General features: G+C 36.8%; 1 protein-coding gene and 1 pseudogene across 1 annotated transcript; one reads left to right on the forward strand and one right to left on the reverse strand.

The window, feature by feature from the left end:
- Window positions 1-208: 208 nt before the first annotated feature.
- LOC110302780 lies at window positions 209-2,721 on the forward strand (annotated as a pseudogene).
- Window positions 2,722-14,351: 11,630 nt separating this feature from the next.
- Window positions 14,352-15,495, reverse strand: LOC110303952 (olfactory receptor 9K2-like). The gene has a single exon (XM_021175199.1). The coding sequence runs from the start codon at window positions 15,403-15,405 to the stop codon at window positions 14,443-14,445; it is 963 nt and encodes a 320-aa protein (XP_021030858.1). The 5' UTR covers window positions 15,406-15,495; the 3' UTR covers window positions 14,352-14,442.
- Between the last annotated feature and the right edge of the window lie 9,730 nt (window positions 15,496-25,225).

A 25,225-nucleotide genomic window follows, 5' to 3' on the forward strand; every position in this document is an offset into this window, starting at 1 on the left:
GGGCTTAGCCTAAGCTTCAAGGAAGCAAGATCTCAGAGGAGTTAGATGGCTTATATGGTAGAAAGAAGATGACATAACCAAAAGTGTGGTATATGAGATCCCACGTCAGCCAGGCAGCCAGGCAGCCTGGAAGTTCAAGGATGTAAGATTCTAGAACAGGTATGAAGTCAAGACTGAGTGGCCTGGAAGCACTGGGAATCATGAGGTTATGGAAGGGCTAAGGGCTGGGGCAGAGCAGGATCTACCAGGTGGTACAGGAAAGCAAGACTCCAGTGATCTATATGGCAGAGCCAAGTTGGACTTACATGGCAGCGCAGAGAAGAAAAAGAACAGCGGAATCTCTGGTGACACAAGAAAAATATCTCTCCATTTTACAAGATTTAATTTTTTGCTGGAAGAAGTGAAGTTTTTTTTATAAAAAAAGGAAGTCATAACTATAAAAAATTATATCAAATAAAAAGCAATAGGATGTATAATATGCAATACAGGGTACTGGAGCTGGAACCCAGCAGGAGCTTCCTGTGATGGAAAGGGGGAAAACATTTCAACTCAGAGCAGCTGGCATGCCAGGACAGATTCATACCAACAAGAGGAGACAATCGCACACATTAAGCAAACAATATCTATATTTAGTATATACAGGAAAAAAGCAAAAGTTTGAAGCCCAGCAGACTATCTGGAATTCAGCAGAGGAGCTGAGTTCATCCGATGTCCTGAGGATATCTCTAGGGAGAACTCCCAAGGACAGAACGTCTTGAAAAAGAATTGCATTCCGTGTAAGGATTGATATACTCAGAATTAGAGATGATTTTTAGTGTTTCTGGTTTAGATCTATTAGCTGTCTAAAAACTATCTCAGTAGTTTCCACCACCACCTTGGTGTGTGCACTGCCATGTGTCTCCCTGTGTGCCTTCTCGATCACATGCAGGCAGGATAAAATACATCTAAAACAGTCGTTCTTGAATTCGACCTATAAAACTATCAGGAAAAAAATCTGTATTTCTTTTCAGAATTTTTTTCAACATCCTTTTAAGTTAGATGTCCTCTTAGCATAAAGGAGGGGTAAATTCAGAAGTACACCATAGAATAGAATATTTATCACATGGGTAGTTAGCACCCGGAGAAGAACTGGACTTCTCCTACCTGTCCCTGGCTGAAAGCATCTTGATTTTGATTGGACAGTTGCCAGAGCATTAACATAGTGTAACCACACCTCCTAGAAGTGAACAGAACTTGGCAGGACCCGATGCACTGCTGACACTTGTATGACACCTGGACAAGAAGTTGGAGAAAGAAAGACTCAGGAGCACTGAAGGCGGAAAGGCTTTGAAAAATAAGCCCTTCAGCTGCTTTTGTGGACAGAGTTCTGAGACTGGGAGCTCTCTAGACATCTCTGACAATTTGAGTAGAGAAGAGCTTGTGTTAAGCCGACCTTATCGTGGAACTGGACAACTTTGATTCTAAAGACAAAGAGATACTGAGCTGGGATATTAACGACATGAAACTGCCTCAGAATGTGAAAAAGACTGACTGGTTCCTGGAGTGACCAGACTACAGTGAAACACATCTACTGCCAAGACGACCTGACCGCACAGTGCCACCTGAGCAGCTGGGCCATGTGCAACACCAACAACAACTTCCCGAATTCTCAAGAACTCATGACTAGGGGTAGTGGTGTGCAGCAGGGACTGTTCCACGGAGGAAGGCTGCAAGATTTATCTGAGACTCACCATCTGTGACAAAGCGAGGCAGAGCAGCAGAGGAAAAGCTGTCCCAACTGCAGTGGGTCCCTGAAACTCATTCCCGGCAGAGGCCATCCATGGTCGGCCGGCAGCTTCCCAGTCACCAACTTCTGGAGGCACGACGAACACTTCTTTTGATCATCCCGAGCCAGAGACCAGGCTAGAAACAGTGGCAAGAAGAGACGTGACGAAATTGCACATGGCATCTGCCTCCAGCTCCTTACCGATGAAGGGGAGGCCAGAAACAAAGGTGAAACCCAGAGTCAGGGAAGTTTACCTTTAACTTGGTCATTCCAGGAAGGCTTCCAACTGCCCAGCAGTTACAGCACACCTTTAATAGCTAACGCCCCCCAGCAGAACTCCCTGAATGATTGCCTGTCCTTCCCCAAGAGTTGTGATTTGGGTGGAATCAATGAACTGGAACCTTAAACTCCGCGAAGAGAGAGATGAGAGATACAAATTCTCCAGCAGTAGGATCTACAGCAGTGAAGACCAGTTTCAGCCTCCTGTCCCTGGGGTGTAAAGAGATTATGACGACCTGCAAGCTTGGAATAAAAATGCTGCTTTTAGGGAGAAATCCTACCGATGATTCCTATTATCCACCCTATCCTCTGCCTATGGCCAGCTGGCCCTATGACTACTTTCCCTCCCAGAATTCTTTGGAGCACTTTCCTCAAGAGGTTCCATTGGAACCACCTGCAGCAGCCCAACCCGGATGTCATCCCTTGTGGTCCAATCCCGAAATTGAGCCTTACTGAGAGAAAGTGCCTGTGGATTTCAGCAGCTATGTGCCTTCCCTCACATACCACCCACCTCAGCAGGACCCCCTTCTGCTCACCTATGGCTCTGCTCTCATCCTCAGCAGCAATATGCACTGCCTGGCAAGAGCAACAAGTAGGATTTTGATGAAGAGATGGCATGCATGGGCTTGGATCACTTCAACAATGAGATGCTCCCAAGCCTCTGTTCTTTAAGATAACTCAAAGCTCCCCTTCCCTTTCTCCCAATCGTGCCTCTAATCCCAGCACTCAGGAGACAGAGGCAGTTGGATTTTTGTGAGTTCGACACCAGCTTAGTCTATATAGTGAGTTCCAGGAGAGCTATGTAGATACACCCTGTCTCAACATCTCCCCCCACAAGGAAAGAAAGAAAAAGCAAGAAAAGAACAAAGAAAGACAGAAAGAAAGAAAAACAGAGAGAAAGAAAAGGAAAGGAAAGAAAATAAAAAAGAAAGAAGAGAAAAGAAACAAGAGAAAGAAAAAATGGAAAAGAAGAAAAAGTTGTTTTTTTTTTTAAAGTACTTGGTTTGGGGCAAAATGTTCTCTGATTCCACTGTCCAAGTGCCCATTCAGCCCTTCAGCAGGGCTGTCTGGAGGGGTCTTATTGTGGCTTACACATGTCAACTTAGCATTTTACCTATGTGTTTTGGGAGCTGAAAATGGAAGGAACAGAAAGAAGACAGAAGAGCTGTGGATATGTGAAGTTGAATACTTCACCAAAGAAGTGTTTGATACTTTTTTATTTAGTTTTCTTTTTTTAATGGATTTTTTTAGATTTGTGACTTGTAAAAACAAGAGGCGTGACCTTTTCCTACTTATGAAGAACAGAAAACAAATGGGCACTGGGAGAGAGTGGGATTCACCTCTCCTTCTCCTCCTTAGTGGCTTCTCCTTCCACAAGGGCTAAGATTCTGTTCTATTCATTTTTATCCCTTATGGTGTCTCCATGACAGGTTTGTATATGAGAAATTCTTCTTTAAAAGTCTTTGTGAAGGGCTGGAGGTATAGCTCAATGGTTGAGAGTGTGCTTAAGATGTTGAAGGCCTTGGGTTTCAATCCTCAGCAACACATTTCAGTAGCAAAGCTTTGTTGGGTATAGCAGTGTACGCATGTAGTCCCAGAACTCAGGAGGCTGAGGCAGGTGGATCGTGAGTTTGAGGTCCACCCAGGGGATATAGTGAGACTCTTCCTCAAACAAACTTAGAATATTATTTGTGGACACTGAGGCATAGCTACACAGTGGGACATAAACTCAGTGTGTGGTGATGAACTGGGCTTTCGCCTCAGTACCAAAAACCCAAAAATCTAAATACAGAGCTTCTGTTCCTTACTCAGCTACTCAGTTCGAATTCTCTGCTTGAAGTACTTTGCAATAAAGATAGCCCAGCACAAAATCTGGAATGAACCTTGCCATAAGCAAGTGTTTTCAAAGTAATCTTCACCATTTGATTCATAACTAATGTGTATGATACAAGATTCAAAAATAAATGATGCCTCTTTTTGTTCTGCCCTCTGCAGTACCTAAGTATGTCTACTCCATAGAAAAATGACATTTTCTGGAGACATATATAGTTATATATAAGATATAAAATATATTGTTTTCTATGTGAAAAAATATGCAATACAGTAAGTACATTGTGGACAAATGTAATAGAATTTCCTTTTTCTTTTGAGTTTGCTAAAGTATGTCTGTTATCTGTCTTTTGTAATCCAAACTACCTTAGATAAGGTATTTATGAAAATGAGTATTTATTAAAATGAAAATGAATCTATAATGGAGACATTACATAAATGGAGTATATATTCCCTTATATAAACACAAGTGATACTATATTTAGATATATAATTGTCATACATAAGGATAATTATTTTAATAAAAACTTTCTAAAATACTAAGAAAATTAATGTTATGTGTAACAAAGTAATTAAAAATAGAATATACAATTATAGTAAATGGGCACCATCTCAGAGAGAAGAACCTCTGCTTATTGCAAGAGTGGCTAGGTTAAAGTTAAAATAAGAAAATCATAAAATACTACATTATAAAGTTTAAAAATATACAAATCAGTAAGCTATACCAATAAAATTTAAACAATAATCCAACTGTCATGCCAATAACAATTTGTGTAGAATTCATGACAATTGTCATTCATTTGTGACAATAAGAAAATGCATTTATTGTGAAAAAGTGTGCAACTAAATGTCATGCAGTAGATATAACAATAAATAAAAAACCAAAATGAACATATCCATAGAAATTTCTTTAGGACAATCAGCTTGAGAAATATCACAAAATAAAAATAGTAAATAAATCTAGGAAGATTTAAATTAATTTCTTTTTATATTTAAAAGTTTGGTAAAATACCTAGTGTTAATTCGCAATGCCTAAGAAACATTTCGCCATATCCTTGGCTTTATTAAGTTAGAAACACTAGCACAAATGATTATCATGATTATTGTTGTTGACTTTCAGAGTCTTTCTCTAAAACCCAGAAATTGAGAGCTGCCTGTTCTCTTTTCCCAAATGCTCACCATGCCTAGTATAACTTAATTTCAGTTCAACTTCCTCCTCATTGATGAACGAGGGTTGGGTAAGTAACAGACACCACGAAATCTGTGCCCATAGAATGTTTTATGGCCAATTATAACTGACAAAAAGCTACAGGTGGAATGAATATTGGGCCATACTGTCTGAAGCCCATCTTTTATGCTTTCATTCTATCTGTCTTGTGTGTGATGCTGAAATGGTGAAAAATTAGGATCCTTTGGAGGAACAGGGGCTTTCTCTCTTGCCTTAGGTGGGCTGAATCCAGGAGTTGGGATTCAGTAAGTGCATGGTAAGACAGAATTTTCATTGAGTCGATGGAAATCGTTCATCAAGTGAATTTGAAGAATGAAATTCACCAACCACAGAAGTGTGAGTTTCAGAAAGAAGTTTTATTATGTGATTGTAGTTGGGAGCTGAAAAAAATGGGGTGGAGCTGCAGGATAGTAGAAGTAGGCCAGGAAATGGAGTTAATAAGGGTTTACTGAATAGAGGTACTTGGGGTCTTAGATCAAGCATATTTAACAAACTTTTATTACTCCAATTAATGTTGTTTAAAATAAACTGTACTTTCAATAAAGATTTTTTTATCTATTTTCTCCATAAAATAATTTTTGTAGAACAGGAATTTTAAAATTAACATCTTAATTTGTTAACATTTTAGGTATGAATGAGATTAAAAACCTGAATAATCAATTTTTTCATCCTCAGATTTTATCCTACTGATTAAATTATTGCATTTTAGTGAAACTGTTTTCCAAGAAAAAGAGACAGAAGTAACAGTTCCTGTATACTAATGTAGATTTAAATTATTTTTTCAAAATAATCACACACAGATACACACACACTAAATTAGGTCTGTGTCTTATTTTTTGTGTGTGATGGTGGTTTTGATGAAATACTCTGAAAAAAATTGTTTGGGGGAGAAAAGATTTATTTGAGCCCAAATGTTTTCAGATTACAACTCATCATTTCGTGTAAACCACAGTGACAGACACTTGAAACAGCTGGTTATATTTCACTCACAGTCAAAAAGTAGAAGCTAAATAACAATGAGGGTGCAAGAAAGGATTCTTGAATCTCACTCTGAAGGGGAAATAAAATTGTGATTGGTGTTGGAGGGAGGGAGGGAACTGGGTGGGAGAGGGATAAGGAGGGGAACCTGGTAGGGGGGTCAGGTGTAGGGAGAACCAAGGAAGAGGGCCAGGACAATGAATGGAAATTGGTAGGGGGCAAATGGGGCATCTCTCAGATGTGGCAGAGACCTGGGATGGAGGAGGCTCCAGGGAGTCTGGTCTGCATATTTTCATTGTGCTATTGAGACTATTATTCAGAATTATTATTGGAAAATGTGTGTTAATTCCTTTAACTTTGTTGATTTTGTAATGTTTTCCCTGATTTCTTTTGACTAATACACCTAGCAAATTGACACTGTTTATTTGCTCCAAAGACCATTTAGCTATATTTAACCTTCTATTCACTACAGTCCTTTTCGTATCTATAGAAAGTTCATTTATCAGTCATTAATTCCCTCAATTTGCTTTTATTTGAAAGTTTTTATTCATTTTTTATTTTTAATAGATAGTTTTATTAGACATAATAGTTTGGGTTGACAGTTGTGATCTTTCAGAACATGGAGTTCATCTTTTCAGGCATTCTGGCTGTATAGTGTTCTGTTGACTATTCACATATTATTCAAATGGGCCAGCCTTGTAAATTACTTGACCTTTTATCTTGAATTTTTCAATATATTTTATTCTGAATTTTTAACGTTTTAATTTTAATATGCCATAGAGAGTTTCTTTTCTTATTCTGTCAATTTGGATTTTTTTGATCTTTTAGCTGCAAGGGGATCTCCTTTTCTGGGTGTAGAAAATTAACTTTAGTGAAAATATTTTCTACTCCTTTGATACAGTATTCTCATCTTTCTATGGCCCAAATCCTAAGGTTAGGTATATTTATGGTGTCCCAAAGTTTTCTAATGTTCACTTCTGTCTTAGTCAGGGTTTCTATTCCTGCACAAACATCATGACCAAGAAGCAAGTTGGGGAGGAAAGGGTTTATTCGGCTTACACTTCCATGCTGCTGTTCATCACCAAAGGAAGTCAGGACTGGAACTCAGACAGGTCAGGGAGCAGGAGCTGATACAGAGGCCATAGAGGGATGTTCTTTACTGGCTTGCCTCCCCTGGCTTGCTCAGCCTACTCTCTTATAGAACCCAAGACTACCAGCCCAGGGATGGTCCCACCCACAAGGGGCCTTTCCCCCTTGATCACTAATTGAGAAAATGCCTTACAGTTGGATCTCATGGAGGCATTTCCTCAACTGAAGCTCCTTTCTCTGTGATAACTCCAGCTGTGTCAAGTTGACACAAAAATAGCCAGTACAACTTCATAGATATTTGTAAACATATTATTGAATTTCATTGAGTAGTAAAATTCCTCTGCTTTGTCTTCCAGCCTTCATACTCTATTTTCTACATGATCCATTTTATATTAGTGAGGATTGCTATCAAGGTGATATATATATATATATATATATATATATATATATATATATATACACACACTATATAGTGTGTGTGTATGTGTGTATGAGAAAGAGGGAGAGAGGGAGAGAGAGAGAGAGAGAGAGAGAGAGGAGAAGAGAGAAGAGGGAGGAGAGAGAGGAGAGAGAATATTAGTGCCTGCTTAGGCCAGAGTCTTCATATACCAACAAAGCTAGATTTAAAGGCAAGTGTGAGAGGCTTGGCACGGGTATTGAGAGATGACTTCTAAGCCATCTTTCCAGCTTCCCACTGAATTTTTATTTTTATTTCATTTGCATCTCCAACACTGCTGCACCTTTTATGCTTTTACACAACAGTATCTTTATTGAAATCTATGTCTACATCTCATTCTGGATTTTTGTTATTGTCGTCTTTGATGTGGTTCTTTTTGTATTTTAGTTTTGGGATTTTGGATCTCTTTTGGTTAATTACTCTGGGATTATTTATTTCTTGTGTCCTCTTCAGTGTAATTAATCTTGTTAAAATTGTGTTTTCCTTCCAGTGTATTCTATAGAGATGTGTTAATAGACATTAATTGTTTACATTTATTTTGATCATGAATTTTTTCTATAGAGTATAATTGATAGTTTTTCTGGGAACAGTAATCTGGGGTGGTTGTCTGTGATCTTTTAAATCTTGTACAATATTCATCCAAACCTTTCTGGCTTTCAGCCTTCACTGAAAATTCAGGTGTTATTCAAATTGCTCTGTCCTTATGTGTGACTTGTTTTTTTTTTCCCTTGGTGTTTTTAAGGTCCTATTTTTTTTTTCTTGTACATTTAGTGCTTTTGATTATTATATGTTATGAAGAATTGGGTTTTTGTTGTTGTTTTTGTTGTTCTGTTTTTTAATCTGTATGCTTCTCTCTCCTTGATCTTCATCATATTCTTTAGATTGGGGAAAATTTCCCCTATGACTTTATTTAAAATATTTTCTGTGCTTTTTACCTAAATTTCTTCTCCTTTTTGTATACCTATTGTTCATAGCTTTGAAATTTTCAATGTCCTAGATTTCCTGGATGTTTTGTGTCAGGTTGCTTTTAGATTTAAATCTTTGACTGTATGATCCATTTCTTCTGCCTTGTTTTTGAGATCTGAAATTTTCTTTTATACTTTATTCAATCATTTGATAAGATTTTCTTCTGAGGTTTTTTTTGTTGAATTCCTAATATTTTTATTTTGATTTTTATTTTAGTTTAGGCTTTTCTTTTTTTCATCTATCTTTTTATTTATTTTTCTGTCATAAAATATATCCCGGCTTTCTTCTACTCTCCCTGCACTCCTCCTAGTTCATTCCACCTTCCTTCTCCCTAAGATCCAGTGATTCATCAGAAAAGAAAAGGCCTCTCAGGGATATCAACCAAACACAACATAAAAAGATGCAGTAAGACTAGGCATAAACCCTCATATCAATAATGGATGAGGCAAACCAATGAGAGGAAAAGTGTCATAAGAGCAAAGAGTCAGAGATACTTCCACTCCCACTGTTAGGAGTCCCACAGAACCCCCATGCTAAACAACCACAAAGTATTTGCAGAGGCCTAACATTAACTGATGCAAGCTCATGATTATCACTTCAGTCTCCCCATGAGTCCTTCTTAGTTGACTCTATGGGCTGTGTTCTCCTGGTGTCCTCATCAATATATTATCCTTCCTTCTCCCTCTTCTGTGAGGTTCCTAGTATCTGAGCCATCCAGGCAGAGTTGGATATAATTCCTCTAGTAACATGGACCTCAGGTTAGGTCAGTCATCAGCTGGCCACTCCAATAAGTTCTGAGCCTCCATTGCCCCAGTACATTTTGAAGGAAGGACAGGTTATAGGTTGAAGGTTCTGTGGTTAGGTTGGTATCCCATCCCACCAAGGAAGCCTTGCCTGGTTTCAGAAGATGGATGGTTCAGGCTCCACATCCTCCCATCACTAGGAGTCCTTGTTAGGGTCACTCTCAAGGTCCAAGGAAGTGTCCACTACAGTATATTTCCACATAGTTCCACAAATGAACAATATCAACCAACCAACACCCGCCCCCCGAGCTCACAGGAAGTAAGTCATCAACCAAGGAGTACACATGACTCCAGCTGAATATGTGGCAGAGGATGGCCTTGTCATGCATCAATGGGAGGAGAGGTCCTTGGTCCTATGAAGGCTTGATAGAGACCCTAGTGTAGGGAAATCAAGGGTCGGGAAGTGAGATTGGGTGGGTGGGTGAACACCCTCATAGAAGCAGGGTGTAAGGGTAGAATAGGGGGTTTCCTGGAGGGGGAACTGGGAAAGGAGATAACAGTTGAAATATAAATAAAGAAAATATCCAGTAAAAAAAAGAAAAAAAAGTGTCCAGGTTCCTCTCCCAACTTGTTATATATTCAAGCATTATCTATTAAAATAAGCTTCTTGCTACTTTCTTGAGTTCTTAAACTTAAAAAATACACACTTTTTGATACTATATAAGTTTGGAATGCAGTTTTTACTTTCTAATTACTTTGTTTTAAAAGATAGTTGTTTTGACTAAATATTTTTTTTAAATCTTTCAATTTTACTTAAACATCTTAATTCCACTTAAAGTCTACTATTTAATTCCTCTAGTGATGTTTTTTTATTTCAGTTACTGTAATTTTTATTTCTAAATTTTGTGTTTGGCTCCATTTTGTAGTTCTACTTCTGCTAGTTTATTTCATTTTAATTTTATTTCCCTCCCTAATTTTGTGGCTTGTTTCTCTGTGTCTTTCACAATCTTGGGTTGGAAACTCTTTTCAACCCCTAGCATATATACAGGGGCTTTTTATAAAAAAAAAAAAAAAAAAAAAAAAAAAAAAAAAAAAAAAAAACCAAAACAAAAAAAAACCATACTTTCTAAGAAGTCCAACCAGTTCATAAAAGTATGTGAAATGTTTTTAGGAGACTATATACCTTTGTATATAATATCAGCAAGAGACATACCACACTATTTCTCTGTCTTATGTTAGGAGCACATGACACTGTTGACAGTGTCTGAAACAAAATTCTTTAATTCTATAACACCAACTTCCACAGCTTTTCACTGATTTCAGAAACACTTCAGACAGAGTATAAACACTTCAGACACTGCTCCTAACAAAAGACAAGATGACACCACAAATAACCAGGATTCTGCAATTCTGTATTTCCCAACTCTTTACTTCCAGACATATAAAACTGAAACTGCATTCCTTTTCCTTTTCCTTTTCCTTTTCCTTTTCCTTTTCCTTTTCCTTTTCCTTTTCCTTTTCCTTTTCCTTTTCCCTATCTGCCCTAGCTATGGTGAATAAAGAAAGTCATTCAACTGTTGTTACTTGTACTCTTAGCAGTTCATTAATATTCAGGCTATCTTGATTTCATTTGAGCTTCAGATGATTCAAGGGGAAGAAAAAGAAAAACAATTCTTTATTTAATCTTCTGAAAAGTCATCGTGTTGGTTCTGGCATCCACTTCAATATTACTCGAAAGTAGAAATCGTAAGTAAAGCTATTATCAGGGTACTTAGCTGAACCAGTTTGTATCTGAATATGTCTTCCACAGAGGAAAACTAATCCATTTTGATGAAAGTACTCTTGACTTCATGGATTCCTAGGGGTTTTGCAAAATTTTAACTGTATTCTGGAATTCTCACAAATGTATTTTGCTTCGTGCATTATTTGTTAAATTTGTGTTTATACAAAGAACTAGGAATGTATATTTCTATTCTATCATCTATCTCCACAGCATGTTTTAAATTTCAAATTGCAATTTTGATAGTATGAAGAAAATAAATGGACTTTTGTATTTTAATCTTGTTCCAGAAAACTTACTATAGCCAATTATTACTTGCAGAAAATTTTTGTTGTTGCTACTACTGAGAGTTTTGGATTTTCTCCATAAAACATCTTTGTGTATGCAAACAAATGTAGTTGTTTTTTCTTATGAATTACCTAATCATATGAATTTTTTTCGTCATAACAAACTACAAGTAACTGGGTATAGTTAACAGAAAAATACTTTCTTATAGCTATGGAGGCTGATGTCTAACATGAAGCCACTATCAGAGTGAGCTCATCTGAGGTTTTTCTCTTGATCTCTAAATGGCAATTCTCTTGGTGTCTCTGCATATGTTAATCTCTCTTTGTTCTTGTAACTTCTTCCTACAAATATGTGACCCACTTGCAGTCCAAATTTAACTTTACTTCATCTTTGAGGACACTATATCAACTATAGTCTCATTCTGAAGCACTGGAGATTTAGGCTTTGTCTTAGTCATTGTTCTGTTCCTGTGAAAATACACCACAACCAAGGCAACTCTGATGAAAGAAACATTTAATTGGCTTGCTTACAGTTTTGGAATGTGAATCCATGGTGGAGAACAGACAGGCCAGACAATAGATCAGTAGCTAAGAGCTATATCCTGATCCATAGGCAGGAGACAGAGAAAGAGAGAGAGAGAGATTGAGACTGATGTGGGCTTTTGAAACCTCAAAGCCCATTCCCAGTGACACAATTCCTGAAATAAGACCACATCTACTCCTATAAGGCTGCACCTCCTGATCTCTCCCTAAGCACTTCCACTCCCTGGTGACTAAGCATTCAAATGTATGAGTCTATGGGGTCATTCTCGTTCAAACCACCACAGGCTTCAACACAAAAAAATTTAAGTGATAAAATTAAGCTGCAAAACATTTATTTCTAGTTCTTATTATATCATGTAGAATTTCTAGAACAAGGTTAGATGGAGGTGATAAAATATGATGTTGTAGCATTGTTACTAATTACATCAGGAACGCTTCAAGTTTCTTGTCATTTAGAATAAATGGCATAGTGGTTGTAGATTTTCCTAAACATGCTAATTGTAAAATTGAAATGTTCTATTACATTACTGAAAGCTCTTTAATCAACATTTTGTTATTGCTGCTGAAAATAAAACCAGGGGTTTGATGAATTGGATGGGTACATCCTCATCTTAGCTCTGCTCATTGACTTTTCTGCTCATCCAACCACCGCAAACATTGATTCCAGTTCAAAACTACAAAAGCATCTCTTTTCACATAGTTTTGGCATACTTTTAACTTTGTTTTTTACTTGCTAATTGTGGCTTTTGAAATGTGCCTTTTTCTCAACAACAGAAGTAAACGTTAGGCCTATAGCAGCAGCATTAACCATGTCATTTTCCCTACTTTCAACTTTATACCTTTTAAATCCATTTTTTATTTGATTTTATTTTTAATTTAGTTTTTACACTCCATATTCCACTCCTCGCCCCTCCATCCACCCTCCCTCTGCTCCACATCCCACACCTTCTCCTCACCCCACCCCATCTCCAAGTGGATTCCCCCATCCACCACCCCACTCCTGACCTCTAAACTCCCTGGGGCCTCCAGTCTCTGATGGGTTAGGTGCATCATCTCTGAATGAACACACACCCGGAAGTCCTCTACTGTATGTGTGTCGGGGGCCTCATATCAGCTGGTATGTGCTGTCTGTTTGGTTGTCCAGTGTTTGAGAAATCTCAGGGGTCCAGATTAATTGAGACTGCTGGTCCTCCTACAGGATCTCCCTTCTCCTCAGCTTCTTTCAGCCTTCCCTAATTCAACAACAGAGGTCAGCTGCTTCTGTCCATTGCTTGGGTGCAAATATCTGCATCTGACTCAGCTGCTTGTTGGGTATTTCGGAGGGCAGTCATGATCTCTTTTTGTGAGCTTTCCATAGCCTCAGTAATAGTGTCAGGCCTTGGGACCTCCCCTTGAGCTGGATCCCACTTTGGGCCTGTGGCTGGGCCTTCTTTTTCTCAGGCTCCTCTCCATTTTCAGCCCTGTAATTCTTTCAGAAAGGAAGACAGGACATCAAGTGAGGGATGGGGTTGCCATCCCACAGTCATATCTCTGACCCATAAATCAATTTTTTAAATCAAGAAAATTATCTCTGCTTACCAACCATCAGCTCTAGGTCACCTCATAGTGTGACCTAAAGAGCATCTTTGGCCTACAGCCTTTGGCATTTAATTGACCGCCCAGAGATTTAGCAAATATACTATATGAATACCCAAAAGAATGAAGTGATTCATTCCTATGCCTATCACAATACCAAAACATGTGTAAATGTATTGGATAGAATTTACTAAATAAATCAATATGCACAAAACAATAGGTGGGGACATTTTAGAAAACATACTAGTTTTGTGGTTCATTTACTTCTATATATTTATTAAATAACCCCATTGATAATTAAAACAAAGCATTACTATGAAGGATCAAATTGAGGTAAAGAATATTCAATACTTGCCAGTGATTCATCTTCTAGCTTGGTTCTTTTATTCAGATTTATATTTTGTGTGGCTCAAAGAACTCCCCAATGTGTGGCATTCTCAGAAAATTTCAAATTAGTGTATGTAGTGAAGACTTCATGTAAATACTTATAAAACTGAAGTTTGATGAGCACTCAATATACTAATAACAGTGAAAAACAGAAAGCCAATATATTTTTTAAAAATAAAATTTGTTATTTTGTGGATTGTCAAGATTGTGAATAGGAGGAAAAGGCAATCAAAGAGATCAAATTTAAATAAAAACAGTATTTAATAAATATGGTAAAGATGAAAACACTTTAAATATTATGAAACACACAATGCTTTATGAAATAGAATGTTATTAGATATGGGAAGAAAGGATGGTATAAAAGAGCCTCCCCAGGACATTGACATGTCAATGAATTTAAGAATTACATAAAGGGCAAATATGTCATAATTCATGATAATGCACTGTATACAACAGGCTTCTAATAGCATTGTTATAATATTAGGAGAAAATTTTACCATTGGCCATAAAAAGTATGAAATCAATACTCAAAACACTACTTATAGAATGCGAAAAATGAACCACTGGATTTTTTCTTCTCTAGAAGTTTGCTTAAAGCATCTCTAACATCTTTGTTTCTCAGAGAGTAAATCAGAGGGTTCAGCATAGGTGTGACTAGGGAATAACACAAAGAAGCCAGCTTACTCAGTTCAGGAAATCTGTCAGGGGTGAGATACATGAAGAAAACAGCACCATACAGCACACTCACGACACCAAGGTGAGAGCTGCAAGTGGAGAAGGCTTTCTTCCTTCCCTCCGTGGATCGTATCTTTAGAACAGTGGACACAATATACATGTAGGAAACAATGATGACTGTGATAGTTGGTAAGATAATGATGCCAGATAAAGAAAAAGATACTATTTTGTGTATGAAAATGTCAGAACAGGAGAGTCTCTGAAGTGGTCGACTATCACAGTAAAAGTGGTCAATAGCTCGAGAGGCACAAAAGGATAAAGTAAATGTCATGCTGGTCTGGAGAACGGAGCTAATGCAGCCACAAAAATAAGAGCCTGCCACCAGCTGAGTGCAGAGACGTGTGGACATGTGAACAGAATACAGGAGTGGGTTGCAGATGGCAATGAAACGATCATAAGCCATGGCTGCCAGGAGAAATCCTTCAGCCACAATGAACAGTGCAAAGAGAAAGATCTGGGCCACACAGCCTGCAAACGAGATGGACTTGCTCTCTGTCCAAAAGTTGCTCATAGCCTTCGGTGCAATAACAGATGAGTAGAAGAGGTCGATGAAGGAGAGGTTGCCTAGGAAGAAATACATTGGTGTGTTCAGCCTGGGATCAGTCATAATGATGGCCATCATCCCAAGGTTTCCTAGAAGGATCATAGCATACACAAGCAGAAAGAGCAAGAAGAGGAGGATATGGAGCTCAGGGCTGACCCTGAAGCCTACAAGGATAAAGTCAGTCATATCTGAGTGATTCCTTGTTTCCCTGTCGCCCATGGAAGAGACCTGATGAGAGGCATAAGGCAAAATTAGCAAACTTATTTTGACCTTATATTGTAAACAGCTGCTACAGGACTGGAGTTTGCAATGCTCTTCTATTGTCATTTTTTTAAATTTTGTCCCCATACTATGACAAACTGAATTCAAACAAATGATACAGCATTCAAATACTACTTTTACTTCCAATTCACAAAGTGGCAAAATTAGACTTTTCCTTCATATGTTTGATGTCATTTGTGTTTTTATTATCACCTTTCTATATATTTTTTCCTATGTACATACTGAATTCAATATCACTTCGTGGTATTGATTGTCAAAAATGGGAGGGCATCGGAGAGCAGCAGCCATGGCCCCACTACCCCATGATCATGGGCCTCAACGGGTCCACAAGGTGAGGAGGAACGAGGCACAGGGGACCATGCGGGCACCTCACTAAGCAAACGAAGTTCATGTGGAACATGATCTAGGAGGTGTGCAGCTTCACACCTTATGAGCTGTGCAACATGGAGTTGCTGAAAGTGTCCAAGGACAAGTGTGCTTTCAAGTTCATCAAGAAAGCGAGCACGCACATCAACATCAAGAGAAAGTGGGAGGAGCTGAGGAACATGGTGTCAGACATGAGGAAGGCAGCGGCCAAGACTAATGCACCCTCACCCAATAAATGATTGTTCTATACCATTAAAAATGACATTCAGGAAGAAGTTTAAGTGTTGTTTTAAAGATACTGTAGACTTTAGTATTAAAATTTAGATGAGCTTGGAGTTTTAGCTTCAAGTTTCAATAGATATTTTTTAAAAATGATTGATTTTTTTAAAAAATAGCTTGCACTACCCATTATCTATTTGGGTTCCTAAAGATTAATAGTGGCTACAAATATATAACCAATTATACAAATGATTAATATATATATCATAGGATTTGTTTACCAGAGGAAACACTACTACATTTACTGATAGTATTAGAAATTGAACTTAACATCTCATGAATGCCCCGAATGCACTCTGCCAGTAAGCCCAATACCTTCTCACTTCATGTGCATTTTATACTGAGATCTTGCTAAATTGCCAAGACTTCTCTTAAACCTTCTGTAGAGCCTAGAAAGCCTTGCACTTATCTTACCTCTCCCTTTTGATTGGTGCTGATTTCTGATCTGTGTCTCAAGGTTCAGCAAATATTATTTTAAATTTTTCCTGGATTTTGTAATTCCAAGATAAAAAGGGTACAGCATATTGACCTGATATATTGGAAATAAAAATGGAAAAAAATAGGCTTAAATTGCCTTTTTTTTATTTCTCTACTTTTGTGTTCACAATCAATAATAACACATTTCTTAGAGAGCTCACATAGACTTTCTTATGTTCTTCTATTTATAAAGCAATCTACTCCTTTTTATATCCAGTTTGAACTTTGTATTTTTGAGTATGGATAATAACAATTATTACAAATGTTAATATAATATTTTGTTATGCCAGACATTTTCCTAAATGCTTCAGCCACACTCATTTAATCTATAAAATAATAAAATGAGGAGATAATATATTTCATATTTACAAATAAGGTATGAAACATAATGTCTCGAAATTTCATCTACTGGGGTCAGAATCATAATTTGGCATGAAGAAATGTAGTATTGAATCCATGTTATTGGTCATTCTTGAGACTTAGTGCTGCACTTGTACTTTAATAAGTGCTTCCTGATCGTTACCTGGCTCACTTTTCCATGTTCTAGAGTGTTAAGGTAAACTTACTTATCTTTAATATGAATTCCCTAATTCTCCTTCTTGGATCAAGACATATTTTCTAATATTACCTTCATATTTTCTTCACATAACAGTAACCTCCTTCTGACCCTCTATGTCTCTTACTCTTTATTGTGAGTATAACATTTAGCATCTGCATAAAAGGAACTAATCAGTAAATGAGTCATATATGCATATGATAAATGATTATGGAATATGTGTACTCAGAGGGGAGCTAGAGGCTGTGTAATAGCACCATGAACAGCATGGACTTAATCTGAAATATACAGGTTCTGGTTCAGTTTCTCACTTCTTTTATCTGAAACCTTGGGCAAGTTCCTTGAGCCACAGAGTCTCTGTATGTAAAGAGTAGATAAATTCTTTTGTGGACATAACAAAGCAATTGGTGCTTATCAAGTTAAAACTTTATAATATGTACATGGCATTTTGTGATAAACCATTCTAATGTAAGTAATGGAATAACTGAAAATATTAAAAGTTTATAGAAAATGAAAACCACTTTACTAAATTTATTTACTTTGAGAATAAAATGGAAGTATTAAAACAGTAGTATTAGTATGTTACTCTCCATGACTACTTTAAATGCTGAAAATAAAATATTCATTAATTTAGTTAGTAATAAAGTATGCATATAGTTACAGGCTACATGATATTTTTCAGGCCAAAGAGAAGTAAGATATCTAAATAGAGAAAGAGCCTAAAGTAGTCATAAACTAATTTTAAAAAATAATGTATTTTTTCACTTTTCTTTAAAATTAAAACTGTGTTTATTCTTGCCTGTAGACAATTTTAAAGATTTATTTCTATAGCACATTCCACATTATGTTTTCATATTAAAATTGAATTTACTTTTGGCAAGATCAAGCCCAAATGTTCTCTTTATATTTACTATTACCACAGCTTTCTGAATTTAGTAATACAAATTAATCATTATAATGTGTATCTACTGTGGCTAATAGGTAATAGCTGAATGATATAAAGATGCAGAATGAAAACAATATTTAATACACTTATTTTACAAACTTGATTGTTCATAATATCAGAAAAGTTAGTAAATTTATGACTGAAGACATTCTATCTCGGGAAAAGAATCCTTCCCAGATCACCTACCAAACAAGATTCAGGTTGTGACATTTATGATTTATCAAATTGCAAATGTAAAAGTTACTTTTACCTTGTGTAGTATAGTAGTTTGTCAGATTCTGCTAAGAATGAAACAGAATTACGGTGCTTCCCTTTTTGTTGTTGTTTGTATAAGTTCCACAAATGACAAACATAAAGTTAATTGTTCGTAAAAAAAAATACTTTGAGATTAAGATGACTCCCACCCTACAAATGCATACTCATCCCACTTTTAGAACAGAACCTTCTCAATGAAAAAAGTGTAATTAATATCCTTTATAACTTTATGAGCAAAGCTATCCTTTAGCTGTTGAATTCTTGAAAAATTTCTGAGGTCTTTTTCAGAGGAAAATAAAGGTGAATTTCTGAATGATGTTCTGTCAAAGTTGAGCTAATTCAGGGAATTGTGTTATGAAGTCACACAAATGTGCCTGAAGAAAGCAATGCAGTCTCCCCCTGCCCACTTATATTCTTATATCCCACTAAGATTCTTGACCACTTATAAGTAATGTAGATTAGCTATCATGCATAGATAAGTAAAGGCCCTAACCATCTGGCATCTCCAATAAGTCTGTCAAAGCATAAGGCATAGTTATTCATGAGGGCTTTGGACTTGGAATAACAGGGTAATATTGTCAAACAGTTACAATAGTAAGATTTCTCTCACCTTCTGGGAGACAACTCTCCAGAGAGAGGAGAAATTAGGTCAATTCTCAAGACATCTGTGTGTTCCAGAACAAAGTCCAAGTAAATTACAGAGGGTCAGATTTAGTAAGACAAAACTTGTATCAGATGTAAAGTACAGGATTTTATCTTTCCTTCTCTGAATCCTTTTAGGCTGACAAATAGGATCTTCTCATGGTAAATTCTACACCAAAAAGGAAACATTTTCAATTTACCCTTATAGCATAAGCTTTTATAAATAAAAGAAAATAAATATTTTTAAAAAACACATTTAAAATGAAATCTTGGTCTGACACACAAAATTAGTATTGATCCTATTCTGGAATTTCATTCACCAAAAAGGTTCCCCGTTGTCAGTTCAATCTTGTCAATAGCAATTGGTAGTAAGGTATATAAAATTAGAGAATAGTGTATGACAATGCCTAGCAAACGCCCTCTAGTTCATTGGTGAAATTTAATAATGACTACCTATATTTAATTAGGGGTTTACTTCTAAGTCTAGTTGCCTGAAAGTTGTTTATCCAGTTACTATGTTGTTACATATTAATTTAATGATTTCTCATTGGTTGTATATTTTAAATAATTTAAGAACTATTCTAGCATTGTCAAAAAATTCACAATTTGTGTTTAAAAATTAAAGAACAATTTCAATAGTATAAATGTTATCACGTATAAACCAGGAAAATGAATAAGCAAAATGAAGAACATATTGGGCTCAGAGAGTCTGAATATGTGCAGCTAATCAAAGCTCATCCATATATAGAGGTCATAAGTTGACATCTGAAGTCTTCTGTCACTCTAATCTCTTGAAACAGGATAGACACTGTCTAACACGGGACATTGCCATCTCACATTTGTTTTCTTGTCTGAATAGGATCAGATGGAATCTCTTGTAGTTTTCATTTCTCTAATGGATATTGTATTAATTTTTATTGCTGTGATAAAAGTTTCCTGACCTAAGCAATGCTAGAAAAGATTGGTTTACTTTAGCTCACATTTCAAAGTTAAAATTCTACTTTTGGAGGAAAGCATGGTAGCAAAATCTAGGGAGTCACTAGTAATATTGCATCCAGTCAAAATGCAGAGAAACGTAATTACTATTTGTCAGGTTTTTCCTCCTTTTTATTCAAAAAAGGATCTCAAACTATGGGATGGTGCTATCCCAGTAAGATGGATTTTCCTATCTTAATAAATAAAATCTGATAATTCCTCTTCCATATACTGCTTAATTTAGATAATCCCTTACTGAAATACACATGGCTTTTCTTCTCAATAATTATTAATCTAAATTGGAAATCAATAAAAACCTTTAGAACTAGTATAGTTAAAATATTTTTCATGTTTATTGGCCAGCTGCACTTCACATTTAAGAGCTCTGTTATTTTCATTAACCCTCTTAGTGACTATGTTTTTGATTTCTCAAAGGGGTTAATCTTGTCCTGTTTTGCATAGACTAGATATGAATTTTCTTTCAGATGTATAGCTACCAAAGAATTTCTTCTATTCTGTAAGCTGACTTTTCACTTGATTGTTTGAGACACTATGTAGAAGCTTTTTAATTTCATGTGTCCAACAGTGTCCTGGCTTTGTTTTCTATACAACTTGTTTCATTTTCCCTGATTCTAATTTATGGGCACAACAATAAGTCACTAGGACTTAGTTTAATACTGTGTTTATCTGGCAGAATAATTGTGCTAGTTTTATTAGATTCTTCCTTAGAGTATGTGGCTTTTCTAGGCACAAATTCTTGGACTTATCATGATACCAGATGTTGATTCCATCTTGTGAGCCAGGTCTTAAGTTTAATAAGAAAGTTCACAGGATTCACAAATGGACAAGAGTGATAAACATTCCCTTCCTTGGCAACATGCATAGCACCTTCCAGAACAATGAAAGCTATCCAATAGGCACAAAGTTTCTGTGTGAGTACCAGTTTTCTTTTTCCATGTTCTATTACTCATATATGGAGTGTTTTCAGCAATATGGTCTTACTGTCAATTTATGAAATACAACATTGGCAATCATCTGTAATGTTTAGGGGCCTTTGGGACCTCATTGTCCAGCAATTCCTAAGATAAAAACCATTTCTAGCATTGTGATTTTTCTGTATATGCATACATTTGATTTAGGATACTTCTACAGTAGCAGATTTCCATATGAATTTTTGAAAGGATCTTAGTGTTAGTTATCCCTTCCTGTATTCCCTCTTCATCCTGCTCTCCTATTCCTCCATCCCTTTAACACTTTCTGTACCTTCATTCTCATTTACCCTTCATTTCAGCTGTTTTATATTTTACCTCCTTTCCTAATCTTGATGGGTATTCCAAGATGAAACAAAGATATCAAAAGGTTTAAAGCTAATTTCCACATATAAAAGAGAACATGATGCTTTATCTTTCTGGGTCTTGATTACCTCATTAAGAATGATTATTTCTAGCTCCATTCATTAATCTGTGAATTTCATTACTTTGTTTTTCTTAATATACAAGATCAAAAAGAAATTATTTGAGATATCATGAAAAAGCTTCATCTTTTAATTATAAGTATAGAAGGAGAAGATTGCTATATGTAAGGAATATAGTAGTAATACTTTTAATAATTTACTGGAGAATAACTTTAATAAAGTAATAGTATAAAAATTTCCAAATATAGAGAGATATACTCATATTGGCAAAAAATGTAACAATACTAAATAAATAAGACCAAAGAGAAACCCCATATGACAATGTAGTTAAAACATTAAAAACACAAAAAATTTTTAAAAGGCTATTGAAATCTGAAATAAAGAAAGATCAGTTGCTTACAAAGCAGGCCCATCAGAGTAACTACTGTTTATTCAGTAGAAACCTCTTAAAGCAGATGGGCATAGAAAAGATCTAAATCCTACTGACAGTAGTTAGTAACTCAGACTATTATACCCAGCAAAAGTATCTACTAAATCTGAAGGAGAAATAAAAATAAAAATAAATATTAAAAAACATATTAAGGGAATTTATGACTACTAAGCCATCTTTATAGGGTATATAAGAAGGACTTTTTCGATATGAAGGAAAGAATAAACACATCCAAGAGGTCACAGGGGAAAAATAATATCCAGACAGGTAACCAAAAACAATATGAATAAAAATCAAAAAATCAACAAAATGAAAGGAATTAATAATGTTCTCTCACAATACCTCTACTATTAAGTTTAATTCCATAATGAAAAATACAGACTAACAGATTTTATTAGAAAATAAGATTCGTTTTTCTGATGCCTCCAGAAAAAAATATCTCATCATCAATTATAGACACCACCTTAAGTTAAAAGGATAGGTTAAATGGTATTCCATGCAGTTTAACTGAAAAATATGAAGGCATAGCTATTCTTTCTGTTGTACCTTATGGACTAGTTTGATAAGCATTAGTGTTAAATATTTAAAGATCTGGTAAAATTCAACAGTGAATACTCTTATGTATAGACTGTTTTAGTCAAGAACAATTTGTTATTGTTTGAGACATTGCATTTTTAAATTTTATTTACTTATTCACTTTACATTCCAAAATCAGCCCTACCTCTTCCCCCCAGTACTCACATACACAAATTCTCCCCAACTCCCTCTCCTCCTATTCTCTGAGAAGGGATAGCTTTCCATGGGTATCACACCTCCACCCTATCCACCTATCCACCCCCACTCTCCTCATGCCCTACTTCCCACCCCGACCACCGGTATTTCAAGTCACTTCAGGACTGGGCACACCTTCTCCTACTGAGGCCAGGCAAAGTGGCCCAGTTAAGAGAACAAGATTCAAAGGCATATAACAAATTCGGGGACAGCCCCCATTCCAGGTGTTAGGGATTCTGCATGAAGACCAAACTGCACATCTGCTCCATACTGGGAAGGAGGGCTATGTCCAGCCTGTGCATGCTTTTTGGTTGGTGGATCAGTCTCTGGGAGCTGCCAAGGGTCCAGGTTAGCTGGTCTTCCTGTGGAGTCCTATCCTCTTTGGGTCCCTCAATCCTCCCAACTCTTCCATAAGACTCCTAAAGGTCCATCTAATGTTTGGCTGTGGATCTCTGCATCTCTTTCCATTGGCTGGTGGGTGGAGCCTCTCAGAGGACAGTTATTCTAGGCTCCTGTATGGAAGCATAACAGAGTATCATTAATAGTGTCAGGGATTAGTGCTTGCCCATGAGATGGGTCTTAATTTGGGCCAGCCATCTGTTGGATCATTTCCTCTGTCTCTGCTCTGTCTTTGTTCCTGTACATTTTGTAAGCAGGACACATTTTGAGTCAAAGGGTTATTAGCCATAAAGTACAGGATAGCCATACTATAATACACAGACCCAAAGAAGCCAAGTAACAAGGAGGGAACAAAGGAGGATGCTTGAACCTTTCTCAGAAGGGAAAATAAAATAGCTATCAGAGATGGATGGAAGGAGGGAAATGAGTGGGAGATGGAGTGGAAGGGAGGTCAGGTGTAGAGAGAACAGGGGAGAGAGAAAAGAAATTGGGAGGGCATCTCTAGGATATTCCAGAGACATGTGTCAAAAGGAGACCCCAGACTGTCTATGGGGGTGACTCTAGCTAATACTCTTGGCAGTGGGGGATGTGGATCCTGAAGTGGCCACTTCCTATAGCCAGAAAGGACTCCCAATAAAGAGACACTGAATTTTATAAACTGTTTATTTTTTAATCTTTGCTTAACTTTAATGGTATGTATGTCTAGAAAGCCAACCAACCTTTTTATGTTTCCAACCTATTGAAATATAGCTTTTAATATACGTCCTAATAATTTCCTGGGGCTTTGTTAGAATTATTATTTTATTAGTATCTGTTGTAATATCTTCCTTTTGAAACATAATTTTAATAACTTGGGACGTCTCCCTTTTTTAATTAGTTTGGTTAAGGGTTTCTCAATATTTTTTTCTTTTCACAAAGCCAGTTCTTTTTCCCACAGTTATCCAAACTATCTTCATTTCCATTTCATCATTTTTACTCACATCTCATTTCTTTCTATGTACAGTTTTATGTTTGGCATATTCTTATTTCTTGAACTCATTGACATAGTAGGCAATTTCCTAAACAGAACACCAATAACTCAGACACTAAGATCAACAATTACTAAATGGACCTCATGAAATTGAAAAGCTTTTGTAAGGCAAAGGACACTGTCAATAGGACAAAATGGCAGCCTACATATTGGGAAAAGATCTTCACCAACCCAATATCAGAAAAATATTGAAAATATGTATCCAAATATATAATGTCCCAAACATAATAACTGAAATTTATAAAGAATTCAAGAAGTTAGACTCCAAAAACCAAATAACTCAACTAAAAATGGAATATAGACCTAAACAGAATTCTCAACACAGGAAAATTGAATGACTGAGAAGCACTTAAAGAAATGTTCAATATCCTTAGTCATCAGGAAACTGAAAATGATCCTGAGATTCCATCCTATATCTATCAGAATAGTTAAGATCAAAAACTCAAGTGACAGCTCATGCTGGCAAGGATGTAAAACAAGGGGAATACTCCTCCATTGTTGGGGGACATCTCTAGGACATGCCAGAGACTGGGATGGGGGAGGCTCCCAGGAGTCCCAGTGGTGATTTTAGCTGAGACTCCTAGCAGTGGGGATATGAAACTTGAAGTGGCCATGTCCTCTACCCAGGCAGGACCTCCAGTGGATGAATAAGGACACCAATCAACCCAACAAAGCTTTGGACCCAATATTTTTCCTGTCTAAAAGAAATGCAGGTACATAGATGGAGCAAAGACTGAGGGGATGGCCAACCAATGGCTGGCCCAACTTGAGACCCTTCTCCCATGGACAAGCACCAATCCCTGACACTATTAATGATACTTTGTTATGCTGGAAGACAGGAGCCTAGCAAAACTGTCCTTTTAGAGGCCCCACCCAGAAGCTGACTGAAACCCACAGCCAAACATTGGATGGAGCTTGGGACTCTTGTGGTAGAGTTTGGAAAAGGATTGAAGGCCCTGAAGGGGATAGGAACTCCACAGGAAAACCAACAGTCAACTAACCTGGATCCTCGGGAGCTATCAGAGACTTGTGGGGAACAGGTGTGGCAGCAGTCCCAAGAAGGCGCCAGGGACTGCAGCTAAGTCGTATGACTTGCACCTGACTTCCTCATATAAACCACAAACATCGTGAGAGCTGCGCAGGTGTACCAGGTTACTGGCGAAGCCATTTTGGTGAAGATATGCCCCTGCTGCCCTGATTAGCTGAAGCTGCGTACC

The sequence above is a fragment of the Mus caroli genome, chromosome 10, assembly GCF_900094665.2.
Source record: "Mus caroli chromosome 10, CAROLI_EIJ_v1.1, whole genome shotgun sequence".
Classification (NCBI taxonomy): Eukaryota; Metazoa; Chordata; class Mammalia; order Rodentia; family Muridae; genus Mus; species Mus caroli.